At 45.5% G+C, this 20,789-nt stretch overlaps 5 protein-coding genes across 6 annotated transcripts; 1 reads left to right on the forward strand and 4 right to left on the reverse strand.

The window, feature by feature from the left end:
- Positions 1–121: 121 nt before the first annotated feature.
- On the reverse strand, positions 122–3,828 carry lrrc14b (leucine rich repeat containing 14B). Its single transcript, XM_084484475.1, has 3 exons — positions 3,218–3,828; positions 2,319–2,947; positions 122–1,115 (listed from the first exon to the last, which is right to left on the reverse strand). Exons 1-3 carry the CDS (start codon positions 3,491–3,493, stop codon positions 440–442), a joined length of 1,581 nt encoding a protein of 526 aa, XP_084340601.1. The 5' UTR covers positions 3,494–3,828; the 3' UTR covers positions 122–439.
- Positions 3,829–4,168: 340 nt separating this feature from the next.
- Positions 4,169–11,921, reverse strand: LOC311365453 (protein naked cuticle homolog 2). Of its 2 annotated transcripts, none has more exons than XM_084484990.1 (9): positions 11,741–11,921; positions 11,597–11,623; positions 11,375–11,460; positions 6,933–6,993; positions 6,135–6,229; positions 5,720–5,815; positions 5,476–5,611; positions 4,986–5,120; positions 4,169–4,850 (listed from the first exon to the last, which is right to left on the reverse strand). In XM_084484990.1, exons 1-9 carry the CDS (start codon positions 11,763–11,765, stop codon positions 4,345–4,347), a joined length of 1,167 nt encoding a protein of 388 aa, XP_084341116.1. In that variant the 5' UTR covers positions 11,766–11,921; the 3' UTR covers positions 4,169–4,344. The 2 variants fall into 2 exon arrangements, with proteins under 2 accessions (XP_084341116.1, XP_084341115.1); XM_084484989.1 differs by having other exon boundaries at positions 4,986–5,123.
- A 1,894-nt stretch (positions 11,922–13,815) lies between these two features.
- Positions 13,816–16,030, reverse strand: gatad1 (GATA zinc finger domain containing 1). Its single transcript, XM_084485114.1, has 5 exons — positions 15,632–16,030; positions 15,396–15,518; positions 15,246–15,305; positions 14,920–15,103; positions 13,816–14,693 (listed from the first exon to the last, which is right to left on the reverse strand). The coding sequence occupies exons 1-5, from the start codon at positions 15,809–15,811 to the stop codon at positions 14,503–14,505; spliced, it is 738 nt and encodes a 245-aa protein (XP_084341240.1). The 5' UTR covers positions 15,812–16,030; the 3' UTR covers positions 13,816–14,502.
- A 289-nt stretch (positions 16,031–16,319) lies between these two features.
- On the forward strand, positions 16,320–17,776 carry chrac1 (chromatin accessibility complex subunit 1). Its single transcript, XM_084484978.1, has 3 exons — positions 16,320–16,530; positions 16,703–16,829; positions 17,126–17,776. The coding sequence occupies exons 1-3, from the start codon at positions 16,375–16,377 to the stop codon at positions 17,203–17,205; spliced, it is 363 nt and encodes a 120-aa protein (XP_084341104.1). The 5' UTR covers positions 16,320–16,374; the 3' UTR covers positions 17,206–17,776.
- Positions 17,777–17,961: 185 nt separating this feature from the next.
- On the reverse strand, positions 17,962–20,308 carry LOC311365440 (uncharacterized protein). Its single transcript, XM_084484977.1, has 3 exons — positions 20,206–20,308; positions 19,074–19,632; positions 17,962–18,695 (listed from the first exon to the last, which is right to left on the reverse strand). Exons 2-3 carry the CDS (start codon positions 19,619–19,621, stop codon positions 18,554–18,556), a joined length of 690 nt encoding a protein of 229 aa, XP_084341103.1. The 5' UTR covers positions 19,622–19,632; positions 20,206–20,308; the 3' UTR covers positions 17,962–18,553.
- Positions 20,309–20,789: the final 481 nt, after the last annotated feature.

A 20,789-nucleotide genomic window follows, 5' to 3' on the forward strand; every position in this document is an offset into this window, starting at 1 on the left:
TAGCTTTTTGAAATTACATACCAGGTATCGTTTTATTGCAAAACAGTTATTGTATTGATCCAAGGTAACACCTTCGTAAAATGTGTCACTTACGAAAATAGTCAGTGAATTTGAAACTATATGAACACAAAAATAGACTCAATACCAGAGTAGACATACAAATGTATAAGATTTGGTATGAAATTCAATACATTTCTATAAAAATAATATAGTAATATTTTACCTACAGTATCGACAGACGTATTGCATATTAAATAGGATGGAGAATAGTTTGGGAGGATATTCATCCAAATTGTGTCCAGGACTTTTATTGATACTATAACTTGCTGCCAACTCTTTCTATCACTATTTTTTTTTTTTTTAAAGTAAGTGCAGAAGAATTCACACATTTCAATAAAAAGTGCCATGATGGTATATGATAGCTATGAGTAGCATTAGGCTACTCATGCTGAGCCTGGGATCGCCTGGTGTCCACCTCATTTATGGTATCGATAAAGTTCTCAATAACGTTGTTGAAGGACTTGAGCATCGACACCCCGAGCTCATTGCAGGTCTCATTAATGTCAGAGTCAAACGCCCCCATCAGCGGGGTACACACCTCTACGCCTTCCTTCCCAGCGCCAGCCAGGATGGCCAGCAGCTGGGTCCTCACCTCCTCAAACAGGCCCCGGTCGTACTCCAACAGAACAGAGTCATCCAGCGGGTATGTGACGTCCAGCGAGTAGCAGTCGCGCGGAACCGGCATCTCGATGTACCTCAGCTCTGGAAAGCTGGCGGACAGCACAGAGAACAGCAGACGTAGCGCCCCAGAGCTCAGGGGGTTTCCCAGAAGCTTCAGCTCCTGGAGGGCCTGACAGCAAACCAGACTCCTGATCAAGTCGTCCAGGTTTTCGTCCTCTATGTCGCATTCTTCGAGGGACAGGCTGACCAGCGTCGCCGAACATCGTCCGAGCAGCTTGGGGAGGCTGGCGGGGAAAGAACCAACGACGACGTTGCCGCCGAGGTCGAGTTGGCGCAGTGCCTCGGTGTGGAGGCTGTTGGACAGGTAGACCAGATCCACACGGCTCAGGCTGCAGTTGGCCACCTCCAGGACCTGCAGAGGCGTGTTGAGAGGACTGGAGAACAGTTAAAGAACCGAATGTTAATGTGGGGGCATGATAGCCTAGAGACGGTGGTTATGGGGTCCAACCCCGTTGCCTGACCCAAGTCTACCTGCTGAAAGCGTCCTTGTGCAAGAGGCCTTACCTGTACCTGTTAATCGATGACTTAAGACTGCGTCACTTTGTATAAAAATGTCTGCTAAATGAACAATAGCAAATAATTGTTAGATGGATACATTTGCTTGGTAATAAGGGAATTTCATTACATGATGACACTTTCTTGATTCAAGAAATTGTGATTGAAATTTGTGTTTTCATCGTGTCTACACTGTAAGTTTCTGACATTCATGGAATGGCCCAAATAAACATGGTACTTCCCCAATGTGTAGACTCTACACATTAGGGAAAGTAATGTTTATTTGGATCATTCCACAAAATCTATTTTGATATCAGCCTATCTTCTTTTCCCATAAATGTGAGCACACATCTGTTTCCCAAATTGCACACTGGCAAGTGAAGCAACGTCAAACCTGTTAGTCACCAGAGTGGTTGGGGTAGTTAATGATAGCCGGAGGTGGTTTCCATGTCTATCCATAGCCATGAAAATGCTCTGCACAAGATTTAATTTATATTCTTCTCTTGTAGAAACAGACAACAGACAACGAACAAGAAAACAACCATATCTCTCAGCCTGCCCATCTGTCCATTTCCCTCCTCCTCCTCCCCCATTTCCCTCAAGTGTTGGAAAATACCACTATTAAAAATACAAGCACAAAACAGCACTTTTGTAAAAGTCCTATTTTTAACATGAAACTTGGAGTAATAGTAAAAAAGTTCATATTGGCCTAATAAACTCGAAAGTATGTCTAAGTACTCATATCGTCATAATGACCTCATAAGGAGAAGACACTTCTCATGTGTGTAAACCTGTTGGGCGAGCGATAATAATGTTGAAGATCCGGTTATGGTTGTCTCACACCACCCCCTTGAAAATCACTGGATTCACCTTGTGGGATCACCCTGGTCTCCACCCACTAAGAGTCAATCACAAGGTGACTGAGAGGATCCCTTCCTCCCTGCTCTCAATATAGAACCAGAAAGTCCTGTGAAATAGACTCCATCCCGTCTGTACGACGGTTCCAAAGAGCAGCTGAAACCAGGTGGGTTCCACTGCCCTCCGATGTGCCATCCACCCAACTATAAACCCCCGCTCCTCACCTCAGCAGTCTGCGCAGGTGTCCGGTCAGGGTGGAGAAGGCCAGGTACAGCTCGCTCAACATGGACCACCGCGCCAGCTGCTCCCCGATGGTCGTCAGCAGGTTGGCGTCGTCGGCCCCCAGCCGGCGGACGTCCAGCGCGCCGGCGGGCAGCGTGAGCGACCGCAGCTTGGGGAACTCCACCCGGGAGAAGAGCACCTCCAGGTGCGGCGCCTCCAGCGGCACGTTGTGCACCACCTCCAGCCTGGACATGGCCTCGGGCTCGGCCAGGCGCAGGACGTAGAACAGCTGCTTGAGGGCCAGGGAGTCCACCCTGAAGCCCACGAAGCGGAGCTTCAGGGGGCAGTGGCGGCGGAGCAGCAGCGCCGGCGCCACCATCTCGTAGTTGCGGCCCGTCACGAAGCCGTTGAAGCGGACGTCCACGGAGGTCTCGAAGGCGCACGGCGGGGCGTCGTCGGCCTGCATGGCCGCCAGGGTCTCGTAGCACATCCGCGTCAGCATGGTGGTGCGGGCCCATCGGCCGAGGGCGCACCGGCACAGGCAGGTCTGGTGCTCGGTGTCCCTCAGGGCGGTCAGGTCCACCAGGCGCAGCTTCTTGGCGTACGTCGTCGGGGAAGACAACACGTAGTCCTATTGAGGGGGGAAAGAGGGTTAGAGAGAGTCAAATTCCTTGTATGTGTGCATACTCGGCCAATAAAGCAGATTCTGATTCTGATTCTAATTCTGAAGAAGAAAGAAACCTTGTGGCATCAACACTCACAAAGTATTTCAGTGTTTAATGCTAAGGTATCCTTTGGCTCATCGATCCAAAAAGGATCAAACGTGAAAGATGTGTCAGACTAACAGATGTGTCAGTGACAAGACTACAGAACCCCGGTACTCGCAGGCAAACGCGCGTACCTTCAAACCGGTCAGAATAGCCTCCAGACAGAGGCGGCACGTGCTGGAGGTGAGGTCGGCCGGGCAGTCGGCCGTTCTTCCCAGGATCCTTTGCAGGTTGATCTCCGGTAGGGGCCACGTGCGGACCAGGGCGCGGAGCAGCGGGGCCTGCTCGTGGAGGTAGCAGGCCTTGAAGAGGAGCGGGTACAGGTTAAAGGACACGCAGGTCAGGTTCTCCGCCGTACCCGTGCCACTCTGGCTGAAGCTCTCCGCGGCGAGGAATCGCAGTGACTTCATGGTGGCCACAGTCACTGGAACCCAGGGGCTGCTGGACGGGTTCTTTGTCGTGGACGTGAGCCTTGTTGTTTTCCTGTTGGGACCGCCCCCCACTGTTGATAATCCAACTCTGTGAGTTTGTCTGGAAGCGGGTTCATGTTGTGTCGCCGAGCATGAGCCTTGGGGTCCCGTGGTAGGTGAGAGGGGCTATTTTTAGAAACAGCTGTCTCACGTCCTTGTCCTGGCTTACAGAGTGTCTATTTCCAACCTTATCTGCGGCGCTTGGTTAGCGGCCCCTGCTCGTGCTGACTGAGCCTGCTAACCTTGTTTACTTAGCCAATGAAAAGAGACTGCAGAGTGTCTAGTGTGACTATCAGAAGTCTGGTCATGACTGGAAATCAACTTGCAAAAAAGTTTTTGTTCCCTGCTTAACACACAGATCTTTTAGTTAAAAGTGACAAATTAAATAATACCGGGGATAAAAGTGCATCATACAAATATTTGATCTTCTACTTGCAAATTCTCTATGTAACAAATACAGGCAAAGTGTCAAATATTTATGACATCTGAGACAAATGGCAAAAGAACAAAGCTTGCGATTAAGTTATGACAATGAAAGACATGTTATGTTATTTTGAGATAAGTGGTAACCTAAATACACCTGAGAGGACACTTCCAGTCTAAAGGGGCAAAAAATCGAATAAAAAGTTAAAGAGTTAAAGAGTTTAAGGGCATGTTATTCCTTTACACCATAGTCGCTATAGAACAACGGCAGCATGGGAAATCGTCGTCTGCATAAAATCCATAGAGACCTCGTTCACCGACGTCACACACGCGCGGGTGCTCAACTCCGCCCTGGCCAGACGACGACGTCACGAGGCGTAGTAGTGGTGGTGGTGATGGTGTTCATGGTGATGGTGATGCTCATGCCTGTGGGCCGGGGGTGCCAGAGGACCCCCACAGGAGGCGGCGGCGTGGTGGTGCGCCTCCCTCTCTCCCTCGGCGTGCTGTGCCTGGCAACAGGGCTGTCGCGAGGGGTTGCCGCCGCCGGCGTCCTGTCCCCTGGAGCGGAGCCTCCTGCTGCTGTGGCTGCGGAGCAGCGGGGCGTGGCAGGGCTGGGCGGGGCCGAGGTGGCAGGGCGATGCCGCCGCCGCAGGGGGGGGGGGATGGTGGTGGTGGTGGTGATGATGGTGACCGTGGACCCTGGTGGACCGTAGCCCTCCTCCTCCTCCGGCCCGCTCCTCCCCCACCTCCCGGGTCCTGGCCCTGAAAGAGACCCGCCGCTGAGGGGCGGAGGAGCCGCAGTGCTCCCTGGTGGCCACAGGATGGCGCTGGGGAGCCGAGCACGGGACCCGTCTGGCCTCTGGGGAGCAGGGTTCTGAGGTGGAAATGTAGGAATGAGGACTTTATGCATTCATCCGTTTGACAAATGACATGCTTCCATTGTACTAGTTTCCCCCCCAAAAAAAGTGTAAATCTGTTTCGTATGGACCCACATGAGGGGTTTGCGTACCTGCTTCGTCAAACTTGGAGGCGTAGTTCTCGATGCCGGCCAGATCCAGGTAGTGGTTCCGGCGCTCTGCATTTTCATCGACACAATAAGGGCTCCTGGCCCGACCGCCTGCACCCGGACCGCCCGGCCCGCAGTCTGCTGCCATCCATCACCACGGGGGATGGTGGTGTTGGCAAAACAAGAGTCAGGTGGTTGTTACAGTTGGGCCAACTGCTGTTATGTGCATATTGTCATGTGACCTGCCTCCTATTGTTTATATTGTTAGTTCATAGGATATATGATATTGTTAATTCGATTTGGTATAACTGAAATACTGTAGGTACAAGCATGTTAGTGACAATTTCCTTTTATTTCTTGAATATTATGGATTACCTTTGGTTAATAAAAATAAGCACATAGTGAAGAACAGTTTAACGCAGAACAGTTTATGTTGGAAAGACCAAAACCATGCATTTAATCGATTCAAATGTCCATCTAAAATGTCTGTTACCTGTTTGGGAGATCTTCTCTGCTGTAGATGTGGGAGACACAAGTATTTTGATCTTCAGGGCTGCGTTCGGGTCGCACGGCTGCTTGACCGATGACTCCACCACCTCACAGATGGAATGCATGAGACTGGACATGTTCTGCAGAGTGGGAATATCAAACAGTTACACACACACACACAAACACACATCTTCCTGAATTGACATGCACTAAACACCGAACAGGAACGTGCGTGTCAGCAGTGTCACCTGTGTGGTGACCTTGCCGCTCTTGTCAAGGTCACAGACAGTGAAGAGCCACTCCTGCCCTGCCTCCCCCTCCACCGCTGGGCCACACTCTGGTTCCTGCATGCACAAAAAAACAAAAACGTTCAAAACGTAAAACGACATATTTAATCCCAACTCCTTTAAAAACATCACACTTTATACCACATGCAACATTTTTTTTATAGATATACATTCAAAGAAATATATCACTAGAAACATTTAATCCATTACATTAGTAATTATCCGAAAATGGTTTAGCATTAGAAAAGACTATTAGTAGAAGGATGGACGCAGTGAGACAAACTCGTTTGCGTCCTGCAAGTAATTATCAGCAAATGCAGTTTGAGCAGGATCTGCTGCCCCCTGCCACAGAGGCGGTGTAGGAACACACACTCACCCCAGCGCGACCGCTCCTCGTCCTGCTCTGTCTACCGGCCAGGAGATGGCACGCGTGGCCCCGGTCTGGACGAGCCCTCTCTGGAGGTAAGGCCACTGGAGCACACGCACAGTAAGGGCTGCATCAACGTCACCAGACGGCTCATTATCCTAACGTGTGTCGTCATTTAGCCGAGCGTTCTATCTGAGACAAGTGACGGCTGAGGACATCTGAGCAGGCAGATGTTTAAGTCAATATAAAAAGTCCACGCACTTCAGGACCGAGTTAAAACAATTCAGCTGTAAGGCTACAGGAATCAGGACATAAGGTTTGTGTAACATTTTTTTTTGTGTAAGTGGTACCACACCCCGTTAATGGCCTTGTTCTAATAAACTGTAGTTAGTTGCCGGTGCCTTGTCTAAGGCAGTCCAGCGCTCTGTTTAATCCTGTGTGTCTCTGTGCACCCGAGGAAAGACTTGAGCTTGAGCGTGTTACCTTTGACACATACACTTGGATTTGATTCTGAAACATGGTTCCACTGTCTTCACAATACTTGTTTACTGCACTAAGCCAACAGGTATTGAGGTGGGGGGGGGGCATTTCCCCACAAACATGAAACAGATGTCAACACTTTGTGGAATTTTACGCAATCTCCCCTTTTTCCTGGCTGGCAAAAAAAAAGGGTGTGTCCCTTTTGGAGTGTGGTACATCTCACATACTGATATTATAGAAGCTGAACCCTTTTCACAATTGCAGTCAGTATGGATGCAGTGTGTACACTGCCAACAGAGGATATGGGAGAGAGCCTCTACAACTCACCCTCCAGGTGGCCATCGTGACCCAGTTGGGAATGCTCCAAGGAAACTCCTACACACAGCTCCTGAGAACAAAGATAGATAAGACAGAGAGTAATCGCATGTTGAATGTAAACACATGACCTATAAACACGTAGGGTGAAGATTTTTTTATGGGCTGCTGGGCAAGTAAACTTGACTGAATTGAACCAAAATTATATTGCAAACATAATTTCTGAATGTGTGATTTGACGCCATTTTATTGTATATTTTTGTATTTCATTATGTGATCCCTGTAGGACACTGCGGTGGAGATAAACAACATGGCTTTTTCCATCTTGATTCAATAAGCCCTAGTTCCATGTTTCCATCTATCGACTATAGGAATATACGAGCCGTGTGGTGATGTGGTGATGTGGGCATGTGAGTGGTAGTTTTGCAATCTCAGAAGGTGATCCAGTTACTGGGAACCAGTTGTTCCCTGAAGTAGACCTATGATTATACAATTTTTTCCATCATAATGTTTAGTGGTGTTCGGCAAATAAAAGGCCCTTCTACTTATAATTAGATCTTTATTAGTCGGGCTCCAGAGATGCATCCCAGAGAAGCCGTGCAACCAGGGTTAGGGTTAGGGTTAGGGTTAGGGTTCTGGTCTTTTTGCAGAATTGACTGCAAAATACGAATGACATAACCTGTTTACACGTTCAGTTGTTCCCATGGTCAGACTCCAGTGACTCCTAAAGAGGCCGTACTCATTTCAAAGGGGGTCCTCTCTTTTTTTGATTAAAAAACAAATCTCTCAACAGATCTCTCTCCCTTCACAAAGAAGGTCACACTATCTTCCTGGCAGATGCAGGTGAAGCAGTCACCCCCCACCCCCCACCCCCCCCCACACACACACACACACACACACACACACACACACACACACACACACACACACACACACCTGCAGGACGGGTGGAGGCAGGTGGTGACAGATGACTTGGCTTCACTAATGGCCAAAAGAAAGCCCCACCTTTACACACACACACACACACACACACACACAGAGCATCGCTATCCGCGCCGCCACACTCGGTGCTCGGGAGCCTGTGATGTGGCGTAGGGTTACCACAGACTAGGCGTGGCGGCCCGGAGGAGTCACACCGTGGCAGTGATCCGTGTGTGTGTGTGTGTGTGCGGGTGTCTTTTGAAGGCACTTTGCCTGTCTAAACAACCCTAACAGCGTCACCCAGCAAAGCATCCGGTACCTTGCTTCACTCCCCCATCCCCACCCCCTCCCTCCCTCCCTCTCCTTTCTTCATTCCGATCGCTCTCTCTCTCTCTCTCTCTCTCTCTCTGTCTCTCTCTCTCTCTCTCACCCTGACGCTATACAGCCCTGCAGAACGCTGAGAGAACAGTGGCGTCCTTTGTTTTATTGGAGCCTCTCGCTCTCTCCCAACCCTCAGAGTGATTACCTGGATAGGTATTCTTTTTCTAAAGGGAGGGAGAGAGGGAGAGAGAGAGAGAGAGAGAGAGAGAGAGAGAGAGAGAGAGAGAGAGAGAGATAAGAGATAAGAGAGATAACCCATGAGGAATAAGGCATCCATTTTTGGGGCTCTCAAGTTAATGGTTAAGTTAATGTTAATTCTTAGTTTACGTGAACAATTTCTTTGTTTCCCTCAGTGATATTTCAAGGTCTGCAGAGTGATCTGACTTGTTAATTGTTAATTGTTCAACCTCTTACATTGCACTACATTGAATAAGTTTCCCTCACTTAGTTTTATCCTTTGGTTCCACTGTGTATGTTAGTTATTCAACGTATGTATCAAACAAAGACAGCGATGAGCAGCAGACTTCATAATGTTTCAACGGACAGCAGTTGGAGTGGATGACTGGAAATCTATCATTTTTGTCTTATTGGGACTAAATAATCGATTCCTCTTTTGTGCCTGAGCGAAATCAGACCTGGTACCACTGCACCTGGTGCCTTGTTGTTTCTCTACATAAACACAACCAATTACACACGCACACGCACACACACACACACACACACACAAAAGCATGCGTGTCTTAATTTTTCCTTTAACAACAAACAAGTTTGACTAGGAACAGCCTGTTTGTTTTGTAAAAGGCGCTATTGTTCAAGTTAGATGTGAACCGGTGTTTCATCACCATGCACATATTTAGGCGTAATGTTTGTCTTAAATTGATCTGAAATGCATCGGAACACATTCTGCAACAAAAAACCACAGTCCACCAAAATGCAGTTCACGTTATTTGTGGGTTTTTGCGGGTTTTATACCCCACTCATTTGACCTTTATTCGGTTTTCAAGAATGATGTTTTTCAAAAGCTACTACACGGGAATAGAGCGTTACTTTACAGCAAATAGAAACCATATCAATACATGAAGTTGACTGTCCCGAACCAGACTCAGCTTCTACAACAAGGTTCCCAGAGGCGAGCTACGATGAAACAGAACAATATTAACGTGGACATGGAATGTTTTTGTGAACCATCTGGGTTTATTATTCCAGTTTTTTTTTTTTTTTAATCACACTTTTGGAAAAAATACCTCATCAAAAACGTTCTCCCGCCAAAACGCAGAACCCCGTCATCTCAGACGCTCGACGTTCCTGGTCACCTAAGTAACCATGACCATTATTTGAATGGAAAATTCATTCACAGGAACAAATCCGCCATTAATGAGCAAAAAACTCCACAATGTGTCTTTAAATGTACTTGGCTGAGTCTGGCCTCTCTTTTTTTCATCCTAATTGCAGGCGTCAGTAAAAACATTCCATATGGCGTTGATTAGCGTCAGCTTTTCTGCAGAATCAGACAATCAAAGCTCTGGGACCGACACAGCAGTAGGGCAGACATTCCACCGACAGGATTTTTCCCCGGAAGGTGAGGGGAAATGAATGAGGGTGAACGGGAATGTCAGGTGTATTGATGTACGAAAGGGCGTGAGAAAGTAAACGAAGCAGATACTATAGGATTAGTAAACCCCTTGTTGAACAAACGTGGTCCAAACTGTACCTTATATATAGAAGACATCATGCAGCATTATCATACAGCTTAAGCATCAAAGATAGAGTGGTGCAATGTGGAAAGGGTGCCTCTCTCTGTAGACGAGCAAGATAGAGAATAGCGTGTCTATAAGTAAGTATAAGTATATATAAAAGTCTGGTTTTACTTCCCCGATAAACAACTGACAAGGGAAGCTCTTGCAATGAGACACACGCCTACAGTTTCCCTCAATTCCTCACCGTATCCCGCATGACGGCCCGATTAAAACAGGAATGACCCCACATGTGAGCCCCCTCCCTCCCCTCCCCTCTTCTCTTCACCCCTCCTGATTTACAGTGTCCCCCCCCCCCCCCCCTCTCCGCCTCCCCCCCTCCTCGTCACCCTCATCCACTCCTCAACCCCTCATCCCTCCAACACACCCTCTAGGAACCCACCAACACCCCCCCCCCCCCCCCCCCCCCCCCGCCCCCCCCCCCCCGTCCGTCCGTCCCGACCCGGCGGCCCAGCCTGTCTGCTGCCGGCGAAAAGGAAAGCAGTACCAGATGTGCAGCTTTTTTTCTATTTTTTTTAACGTTTCACCGTGGCGACGGGGGCTGCGTACAAGCCTCTCAAAGACCCCGCTGTTCTTAAAAAGGGGATGGCTTCACACAGACCAGACACACACGGCAGCCCTTTTTAAGAACATGGAGGAAGGGAGGAGTGGGGGGGGGGCGGGGGCGGGGGGGTTAAAGAAACACAGCCCCCTCCCCACCTCTTCAAATACCTTTCAAGTCTCCTGGATGTGAGCATATACTGTTCATCATGTAATTGCTTTGGCTGGGGCTCCGCTTGGAAGTTGAACTGGAGGTATAAGGAGGAAGCGGGCGGCTCTCGGAAAGGGGGTTGGCGCTTTACAAAGGGGCCCCGAGATATGAGTTTGGTTTACTCACGTGTTTAATGCTTGAGACCTTTTATTTGTTTATCTTTTATTTCCTAGAATATTTTTCTAGAATATTGTTTTTTTTCTGGTTTGAGTGGGTAATGCTGGTCTTTTATTGTTGTCGTCATATTATCACAGATTCCTTACATAGAATAATAAATCTGCCTTTAGTCATGCCTCTAGAATCTGTACACATTTGAGTTGCCAGAATTGTATTTTGTTAATGTTATCATTCAATGATAGACACAGTTTCACGTGGGAACATTTAATAACCATGAATATGGAATCGTTTGTTGGTCGATAAAACAAGGGCGTAGCAGATCATTAACTGCTTGCCAAATTATGTTTACATTTAAAGAGAGATTAAACTAAACGTTACCAGGAATATCCGTGATAGCCTACGTTTACAGAAAGTAATTTATAGGCGTAACATATTAACAGATTAGTGTTAGTATTATATTATTTTCCCATCCTGGAGCCCATCACACAATTAACCAATCAACAACCAAAAAAACATGTTAAGCACTGTACCTGTTTGGATTTACTTTTGTAGCTCGGGACGTCCATCCGCTCCAGATCCCTTTGACGCGTGAGCATGTTGGTAACAAAACTACCACCTGCAGAGCAAACACACACTGTATGTAAATAGTTCAACATAGCCGGTTGACACACTTTGTCTATAGTTTTTAATTTACTAATTAAAGTAGGCTATTATTTCCAGTGCCCATTACATGTTGAAGTCATAATTCTTACCCTCTGGACTCTCCCTGCGTTTAGAGGCTGCATCAAAACAAAACGAGAAGGTGTGAATGTAATGACTGTAGTTTAGAACTATTAACGTAAACATATAGGCTTAGACTATTTCATTGCGCTGGAATAAATAAATGAAAAATTTACCATGTTTGGAATGGAGCTTGCCCATTGCCCTGCTTTCATCCAATTTTCACAATTGATCGAGCATATATAATTTACAATCCATAAAAGCGGAAAAAGTATGTAAAGGTGTTGTATCCATTTCTCTCGAAATGTATAGAAAAGCTTTTCAAAGACCCAGTTCGTTGAGGTAGTCAAGACAAGGCTTTGCGCAAAACATGCGCAAACAAGGTTTGAGCAGAGTGACCGTGAGGGAAGGATCAGTGGAATAGTGGGACGCAGCGCCTCCTACCGGCCGTCTGGGAGAACGGCACCGCACGACGGAGTTACATAAAAACAAACTAGAAACCTTACTGTAGTCTAACCACTCCTCCGTCAGAGGTTTACATTCATCACAACGCGTCCACTCAGGTCAACACAATATCAAAAATAATTTAAACATTAATTGAAGTTGAGCTGGATCATTCGATGATACCATCTCATGTTGCAATGGGCCATTCATTGTGACGTGATTGTATCATAATCCACAAAACACATGCTCTTGTTGAGATGCAGAGAGCTGAAGGGATGAAGTTCTCCAGTCAACCAAAAAAACCTCCAGACTCGGTCCAAGATTCAAGGAAATTCAAGAAAATTCAAGGAAGTACAGTGTAGAAAGATATAGGCTTACATGGTCCCCTTCAATGTTGATAACCTTGCTGCAGAATGAGTCCGTTGTAACGAAATGCCGGGTGTTGACACCTGCTGCAGAACTCCCTGCTGTATCGCTCCCTGATGACGGCTGTAATCCTCAATGATTGAGTCATCGTTGCCATCCAAATCGACCCAGACCTTTCCAGGGTATTATAATTTGATTTTTATTAATTTATTAACAGTCAGTCATCACCTTGTTTCGTATAGATGGTTTGTCAAACCTGTGACTTGGTTGAATATTGCAATACACAGTTGAGCATCATAAAGTAGGAATAACCATTAGACCATCAAAATCTCAAGGCCAGAGCAGTGAAAGAAGACAGGAAAGTGGGTGAAAAGAAAGAGGGAATGACATGTACAGAACCACAGGTCACACTCACACCTAGGTTGAATTGTTTGACAGGGTTGCACCACTAAACCACCCCATCTTAACAAATGTAACTCTACTCACTGTGCTTCCTCTGTTACTGGACCAGGGAATTGTCCCGTCTGTGCTAGAAAATATGGTTCATACAATCCCCATTGGGGAGATCAAGTGGTTCTATAACTTCAGATTATTCTGGCTGGTAAGTCGCAGACCAGACCAGCTGGCTTTGTTTGCTGCACATGCAATTGGACCTTTCTGTTTTTCTTTGTATTTGTGATCCATTCAATTTATGAGACCAGATGATATTTATCAACTCTTTCTGACGTCATTGCCTCTGATTCTGACTGAAGCGTTGAAGGGATTTTCTTGGTTTGTGGTAACAAGGGCTGGAATGTTCTGGCCCTTTTAGTAGCATTGACTGGGATCCTCTAACCAATGCTGTTTCTGAACGGCTGGGTGATCTTGGTTAAGGTCACACACACACACACACATATAAAGAGTCATTACACCTTTAACGTTGTATAACGTTGTGTGTGGGTAGGTGTATTATGTTTGTATGCATTGCCACACGGTGCTGCGAGGGTTCCGTAGCATCGTAGGTATTCTGGCCATACCTCGGTTTGCCACAATTGTGAAGGTCATCACAGACTCCCCAAATGGCCCCCACGTTCCTCATCTCTGTCAGCATCTTATATACTCAAATAAATATATACTCCTTTTGTCAGTTAATTTTTTTTATTATTATTTTTTTTACATATTTTACCTTTGAAGCAGGTCTGTAATCCCAGTGAGATTTCTTATATACAGTATGCGTGTGTACACATTGGCAGCATTCTGAGGGACACAGTCTCCCAGCTAATCAAGAGCAAGGGATGAGGAGAAGGTGGAGCTGACCCTGGTGAAGCTCAGCAGTGATCGGGCAATGGGACGCAGCCGAGACATTCTTTCAACACTCATCATCACCCAAGAGAAGGTGTGGAGAGATTGAACTACTTTCAACTGTTGGTCAGACTTACACATGACTCAACTGTGTAGAAAATGATTGACGGTGAATAGAGTAACATCGATATTGAATCAATCATTTTATTTTGCGTAGTCGGATGACGTCAGGACCGTAACAGATGTGTGAGGCATCAATGTCCTTATGGAGCGAATCATGTTTTGGATGACATGTGCATTTCAGGCTTGCTTCTTTGACTCCAAGTCCGATATGCCAACGCTGCTCAAAATGGGCCCCCCGACACATGTCAAAAAGGAAAAGACGAGTGTTCATGGAAGAAGAGGAGGGACACAGCGACTGTGATCACTAATAGGACCATCGAGGCAACCCTTTCCTGGCAGTGGATGTGATCATGGACCAGTGTGTGGACCAGTAGGTTTCCACTGGACAATAAACTTACTGGACATTATTTTATTTAAATGTTTTTTTTATATATAGAATAGCACCAATAACAGCAATGTATTTACAATGTTTTTACAGCTGTTTTTTCATTTCGTTTTGTCAAAGTCATAGATCTTTCTGCGATTCCACCAACGCATTTGAAAAAACTTCAGATGATGAAGGAAACCGTAGTTCTATGAATTCCTTTCATTTTGATTGAAACATTTTGTGTCATGTTTCGAAGATTAGTTTGATGTTTACTCTGGAAACATGTATGTAACGTGTACTATGATACACGAATGTGCATGTGTCTCCATGCATTGAAAGTCATTGTGCGGGCCCCCGCTAGCTAGTGACTCCAACAGGCTCCTTCATGGATGCAGCTGGATGTGGTCCGAGGTGGGTCCAGATGTAGCCCTTCTCTGGGCGGACGGGGGCGGTGGGGAAGGGGGAGCTCCAGGACTTGAAGTATTCGGAGGGGGCGTGGCACACAAACTCCAGGTACTCCATCTTTCTTGGCAGATCCTCTTCTGGGCCTACGGCCAAACAGATCATACAGAGCCTGAGGTGAGTTCACACTTACTGTTTGGAGTTATTCTTTGTAAACTCATACCTGAGTCACCGCGAAAATGTAACTCTTGTAGTTGATGTTGACAATACAATACACGGGGACCCTATCGGCATGTTCGAACTCGAAAATACATTGCCTTCTCGTTTATGTATTGGTAAATATTGCACAAAAAGGTATAACAACACGCTTACCAACAATATACGTCCCAGGATCAAACTGGTCTTTTGGACTAGCTTGGGTAGGGATGAGCCACGTCAAGGCAGCACTCTTTTCACAGTACTGGTCCTGAACAAAACCTCGGATCTGAGCATAGTAGGGCTTTCCGTCGTCCTCGTCGATAACCTTGATCACGTCTCCTATCTGAAAGTACACTCCCTGAGGGCAGATACACACATGTAACACAGAATGTCTTCCTATAGTAGCATATTAAAGTGTAATGATTTGTGACAGCCATGTTTTAATCCTTCAACAAGTAATGAAAACCTTAACCATTGATTACCAAGAAAACATAAAATACCTTGTAAAAAATTGATTCTGATGTGATGATGGTAGCTACGGATTCTGGTGCTTTGATTGGCTGAAGGAAGAAAACACATCATTTTTTAACAGGCTGTACAACATAGAGGAAACATAATATGCCAAAAGATTGTGCTTAAAATGAACTTACATTTTTCAGTTTGAATATGTGTCTCCTCCCCTTTCCTTTTGTTGACACTTTCTTTTCTGATGCGGGAGCTTTATATTTGGTGCTTCTGAGTCGTGCTGACCTCCTGTGAATCTCCTGCTTTGACTGTCAGGACAATGGAAAGCAAGATGAAGTGCTGCATTTACACACTGCAGAAAGCTCCATGCCTAACAGCAAACGCAGACAGACGTGATGAGACAGATATTGTTTGAACAAACCTGCTTTCCTCCACCATTATTTGGTAGTGTGATGGAGGATATAGATGGTCCGGCTGGTCCTCCGATGGCACTCCTTCCAGTACAGTTGTTGCACAGTATTTCTCCCTGTGTGCCTTTCTTCCACATCGAAGACGAATTCGTCTTGCAGACAGAGCAACATGGTTTCAAACCTAGCGGCATCTTTGTGCTTAGGTCCAGTCTCGAAAAATAAATACAAGGCTTGCCCAATTTAAGCCTCACTACGAAACACCACCAGGCAATCTGTTGACTTATTTACAAGTAACCAATATACGCGGGTTAACATGCATGTATGTTATTCATGTATGTTAATACAATATAAAAGCAACGCCTGTGCTGCTTAAATTAGCGGACAACCATCCAACATTTCTATCCATGGATGTGTTTGTTCTTCATGTTGGCCAGTGATTCTTCTTCGGTGGTCCGAGTACATCTCAAATGTATTTAGCGCCACCGCTGGATGAAAGACGGTGTGCAGTGATGCTATTTTTATATGGTTTGAGTCATTTGTTTTCTAATAATTATACATAAAATATAATACATTACTTTCTAAGCCAAAAATATAGATTACTTCATGTAAAAATTAAAATATTAATTGGTTTTAAAGGAAAGGAAGTTTGATATCGGCGTCACCGTTCAAAACATCCCCTACTTCCGTTCCGCCGTTTATCCCCGCTCACTGTCTGGACGCACTGGGTCGGCATTGTAAGCAAACTACTGTATCCATGAAGATGTCTGCAAACACGGCAGACAAAGATAATAATGTCTCCACAAACAAAAACATCTCTCTCCCAATCTCAAGAGTACGGCTGATCATGAAAAGTTCTCCCGACGTGTCGAGCATCAACCAGGAGGCGCTCTTTCTTACCACCAAGGCGACAGTAAGATTAAGTTTACTTGACAGTGTTCAGAAAGCTTATGTTTCAACATTTGCTGCATTGTTGATAGCCTCGTAACTAACTGAAATTGTTTGGATTCAGAGTGATTTCTTGGGAGTTATTGTCCATCTCGCCCCCTCTTGTTCGACTTCTGATATGTTTTATGTTATTGAAGGAGCTGTTTGTCCAGTACCTGGCTGTGTCCTCATTCAACAATGGATCAGGAAAAGAGTCGAAGTCGCTCTCATACAGTGACCTGGCCAGCACTGCAGAGGAGAAGGACACTTTTCACTTCCTCACTGGTGAGGACTATAGCTATAATGATATTTTGTTTAACCATGTTGAAACACAAGTTAAAAAAATAATTAAAAAATCCACAAAAAGAACATTTTTAGTTTACTATGCAATATTTTAAATTCACATATTGCCATGGGGATTAGACTGTCTAGAGTTTAAAACACACACATATATATATATAACATTATATATATAAAAGGATTCTGAGAAAGTGTAGATAAAAAAACCGAACATGCTGGTAATATCGACAAAAAAACAAATGACAAAAATGGAATATATATTTTTTTTTTTCTATTGACAGATATCCTACCAAAGAAGATTTTGGCTGGGGATTATCTCAAGACCTTGGAGCAAATCCAAGACGAGGAAGCAGACATCTGATATTTTCTTCAGAGCATTTTGCATCAGATAATGTCATAACGTGTGTCTATAGGTCATCATCCACTGAGGATGAACGTAGAGGAGGGAACTTCCGTAGACAAGGGGGAAACAAGCCTATGTCCTGGAGAGGGAATGACACCCCGTATTTATTTTAAAGTAGGCCTCCATACAACAGTCACAATCACAGTAAGACATCTTAAGTGTGGTATCTAAACTGATATTGTGTTTGTAAAGATTAAACAATGCAAGCATGCAGTCAATTCCATACCATTGGATGTGAATATATGTGCTAGTTTGCAAAGGTATTATTTTTACTTTGATTATTGGGACCAGGTTTGATTCATCCACTAGACTAGAGGATTCTCTCCCGAGAAACCTTTTAATTTGGTTTTGTTGTTTTGTATGGAATATGTCAAGATGAGGAAGTGATGTAACCTAAGTTAGCCAAAAAAAGACAATATTTTCTTATCAAATAATGACTATTCTTTGTTCATTCCAAATACAAAGTAAGCTTTTTGATCTCAATACAGTAATGTGTAGACTTCGATTGGCCTACAATATGTTGAGCATAACATTTGAGTATGCTTCTATGTTGTACATGTTTTGATATAGATAAAAACAACCTGTTTTGACATCAAGCATCTTGTCTGTAATTCAATGTGAGGGTCAGAAGACATCAGTTTAATCGTCTTTATTGATCCTTTAAAACAGTCCCAGATAATTACATATTTTCAAAGCTTCCCATGTGCAACAGTCATTTACATCATGTTCCAAAGCGGCTAATTAAACGTCAGCGATCGGTCAAACCACTTTACTGCCTAGTTAAAACCTTTTTTTTTCTACCGTTTTTTTTTTGTGAGAACCTGTAAATGGGACAGTCAGCCCATAAATGGTCTTTATGGTACATGTCTGTTTAAGCGGGGATCTTTAATGCATCCGCATGCCATGTGTTCCCAAACCCCATAGTTAAGAGCTTTCCACAACACTTGAACATTGTGGTGTTCTGATTCCTAGAGATATTCTGCACTTTGTTCCGTTGTTTCTAAGAAGAAAAAAAAAACTGGTGCTATTCCAGCCCATGGAATAATATTTTTGGTGCTTCAATAGTGTATGTTTAAAATGTTCACGGCCTAACTTGTACGTGGCTGTGGATAACATGCATCTGTTTAACTAAATGTAAATAATATAATTGCATATTGATAAATCGTTCCCGTTCTCAGCACTACAGTGGAGAGAATGAACGAATGTGCTACATCCCCTACATTGTCATAATATATAATATGAAATGGATGCAAATACCTGAAGGATGCCTCACACCCAACCCAACACAGAGAAAAAGGGTGCGTATTCACTGCATCAGTATCTTGTTGAGGCGATGCTGCATGTCGAGCAGAGACGTCTCCAGGTGGGAGAGTTGGTGCTCCAGGTGTTCTGCAATCTGCTCCCGGCCGTGGATGGAGTCCCCTGCGCTGGTGAGGTGCTCCCTCATGCTGAAAGGGGTTGAATGAGATATGCTGTATGTTCAAGTGAGTTATGAAAAGTAGAATGAGGAAAAAAATTCAGAATGAAAAGTAATGCTCTCAAGGACAGCAGATTCTGTTACACTTTAATGGTGTGCTTCAAATTTACAGACACAGACTTATAAGGTGGGGGGAGTCATATTTCATCACTCTGATCCTGAGAAAGCGGAGGATATTTTAACTAGTAGGGATTTTAAAAAGCTATGAACTTATTTTAGTTTGATGTCAAGTGCATCTACCTTTTCTTTTACTGTATATTTGATATTATTACACTGGTGACACACTTTACTAATAGAAGAAGATCAAAACCCATGTGACACGTCTCCAGCAGGTGCACCCCCCCCTCACCTCAGGTAGACCTTCTGCTCCGCGCCCCCCCTCCTCTTCTCCTGCAGCGACGTCAGCACCTGCTGCATGGTGTCCATGGTCACCCCCATGCTCTGGTGGTCTACCACGACGCCGCGCAGATCGTCCCGCATCCGCTGGGCGTACGACGCGGTCGACACGCCCTCCTCCACCTCCGCCCCGCTGGAGGAGGCCACGGCCTCCAGCGCCGCCCGGTTCTGCTGAACCAACTGGCGGGACCGGGCCAACTCCTCCGGTCCGGCCGCGTCCTCCCAGCAGACCGCCGAGGCCGACGGGAGCCAGAAGCGCTGGCTGCAGTTGACCGGCCGGTTGAGGGTCTCGGTGACGAAGGGACTATCGGCCGCGGAGAAGATGTGCAGAAATTGCTCCTCGTCGGGGAGGGGCTGACCCCCGCCGGAGCCCAGCTCCCAGTCCCAGAAGAGGTCCCGCGGCTCCCCTGCAGCACTCTCGCCCCCCGCTGGGCTGACGGCGCACAGCAGCAGACAGCAGGAGACCGCCAGCCAGGTCCATCTCACCTCCCCTTCGACCATGTCAACACTCGCTAGGGGGACAGCGGGGGTGGGGGTGGGGGGGGGGGGGGGGAAGGGTCCCAGGTCATGTATGGTGAAGCGTTCCCTCAATCATTCTGTCCCTCACTCACTCACAAAACTGTTTCATGTAGCAAATGTACAGCGCATTGACGCTTTTGAAAAAAAAAAAAAAAAAAAGCCCTATACAAAGAAAGATGACATGAACGCAAAAAGAGATTTGCATTCTACATTTGAACTATTTGTAGTCCAGTCCTTTGTTTAAAACGGTTTATCTAGTCAAAACGCCATAGCCTTCCCTACAGGACGTTGTACGTTGGTAGCTTTCAGATGTTGTTGAGATGTTTAACAAAGTATGCAACGCAGATGATGCAGATAAAAGCTCCCGAGTTGTGCCTAAGAGGCCTAAGCGAAACACATTTATGTGCGTTCATTCCGTAGCATGTCGTGTAGGTTAAAACAATTCCGTCCAAGCGATTCGCAATAATGGAAACTTAAAGCGTAAAATTCCCGTGCACTATTATGAAATACTCAGTTGACATGATATCTAGAAGATGAAGGATTTTTAAATAATGTTGGTTTTTTACCTTCACGAGAGATCTGGGCAACGCACGCGGGCCAGGCGCTCGCGCTTTAACAGTCGGAAAGAATGAGTCGCTCCGCGTCTGGAGCGCGCGGTCTGAAACCATCTGCTGCTCGAAACAAACACGAAACAAGCTCCTTCTTGTGAGCGGAACTTTTCCTCAACCAAACCGATCGCTGTACAAGCGGATAATAATTTTCTTTACAAGAATCCAAGAGTCATTTTAGATAGCCCGGACACGTATACATGTAGGCTATTGTTCTGTAAATAAGCTAATGTATATATAGGCCTATATTTTTTTCTTTCTTAAAACCGAAATCCAGACCCAATTAGCAGAAAACTGAGGAGTTGGAAAGTGGGCGACAGAGCTCGGAATTTACGAGCCGTTTGGTGTTAGAGGAAACTAACCATGAATTAGGAGGCATAATGATGATTGTGATGATTCTATGCTTTAACGTGAATGTGTAGAAAAAGGTCCACTGTTGATAAAAGAATATATGTGTAAATGTGAAAAGTAGGCTATAAAACGTATAGGACTAGGACTACTATTTCCATAACTATACATGTCTCATGAGACATAGTTACAGC

The sequence above is a fragment of the Micromesistius poutassou genome (genome assembly GCF_964030765.1).
Source record: "Micromesistius poutassou genome assembly, chromosome: 20".
In the NCBI taxonomy this organism is placed as follows: Eukaryota; Metazoa; Chordata; class Actinopteri; order Gadiformes; family Gadidae; genus Micromesistius; species Micromesistius poutassou.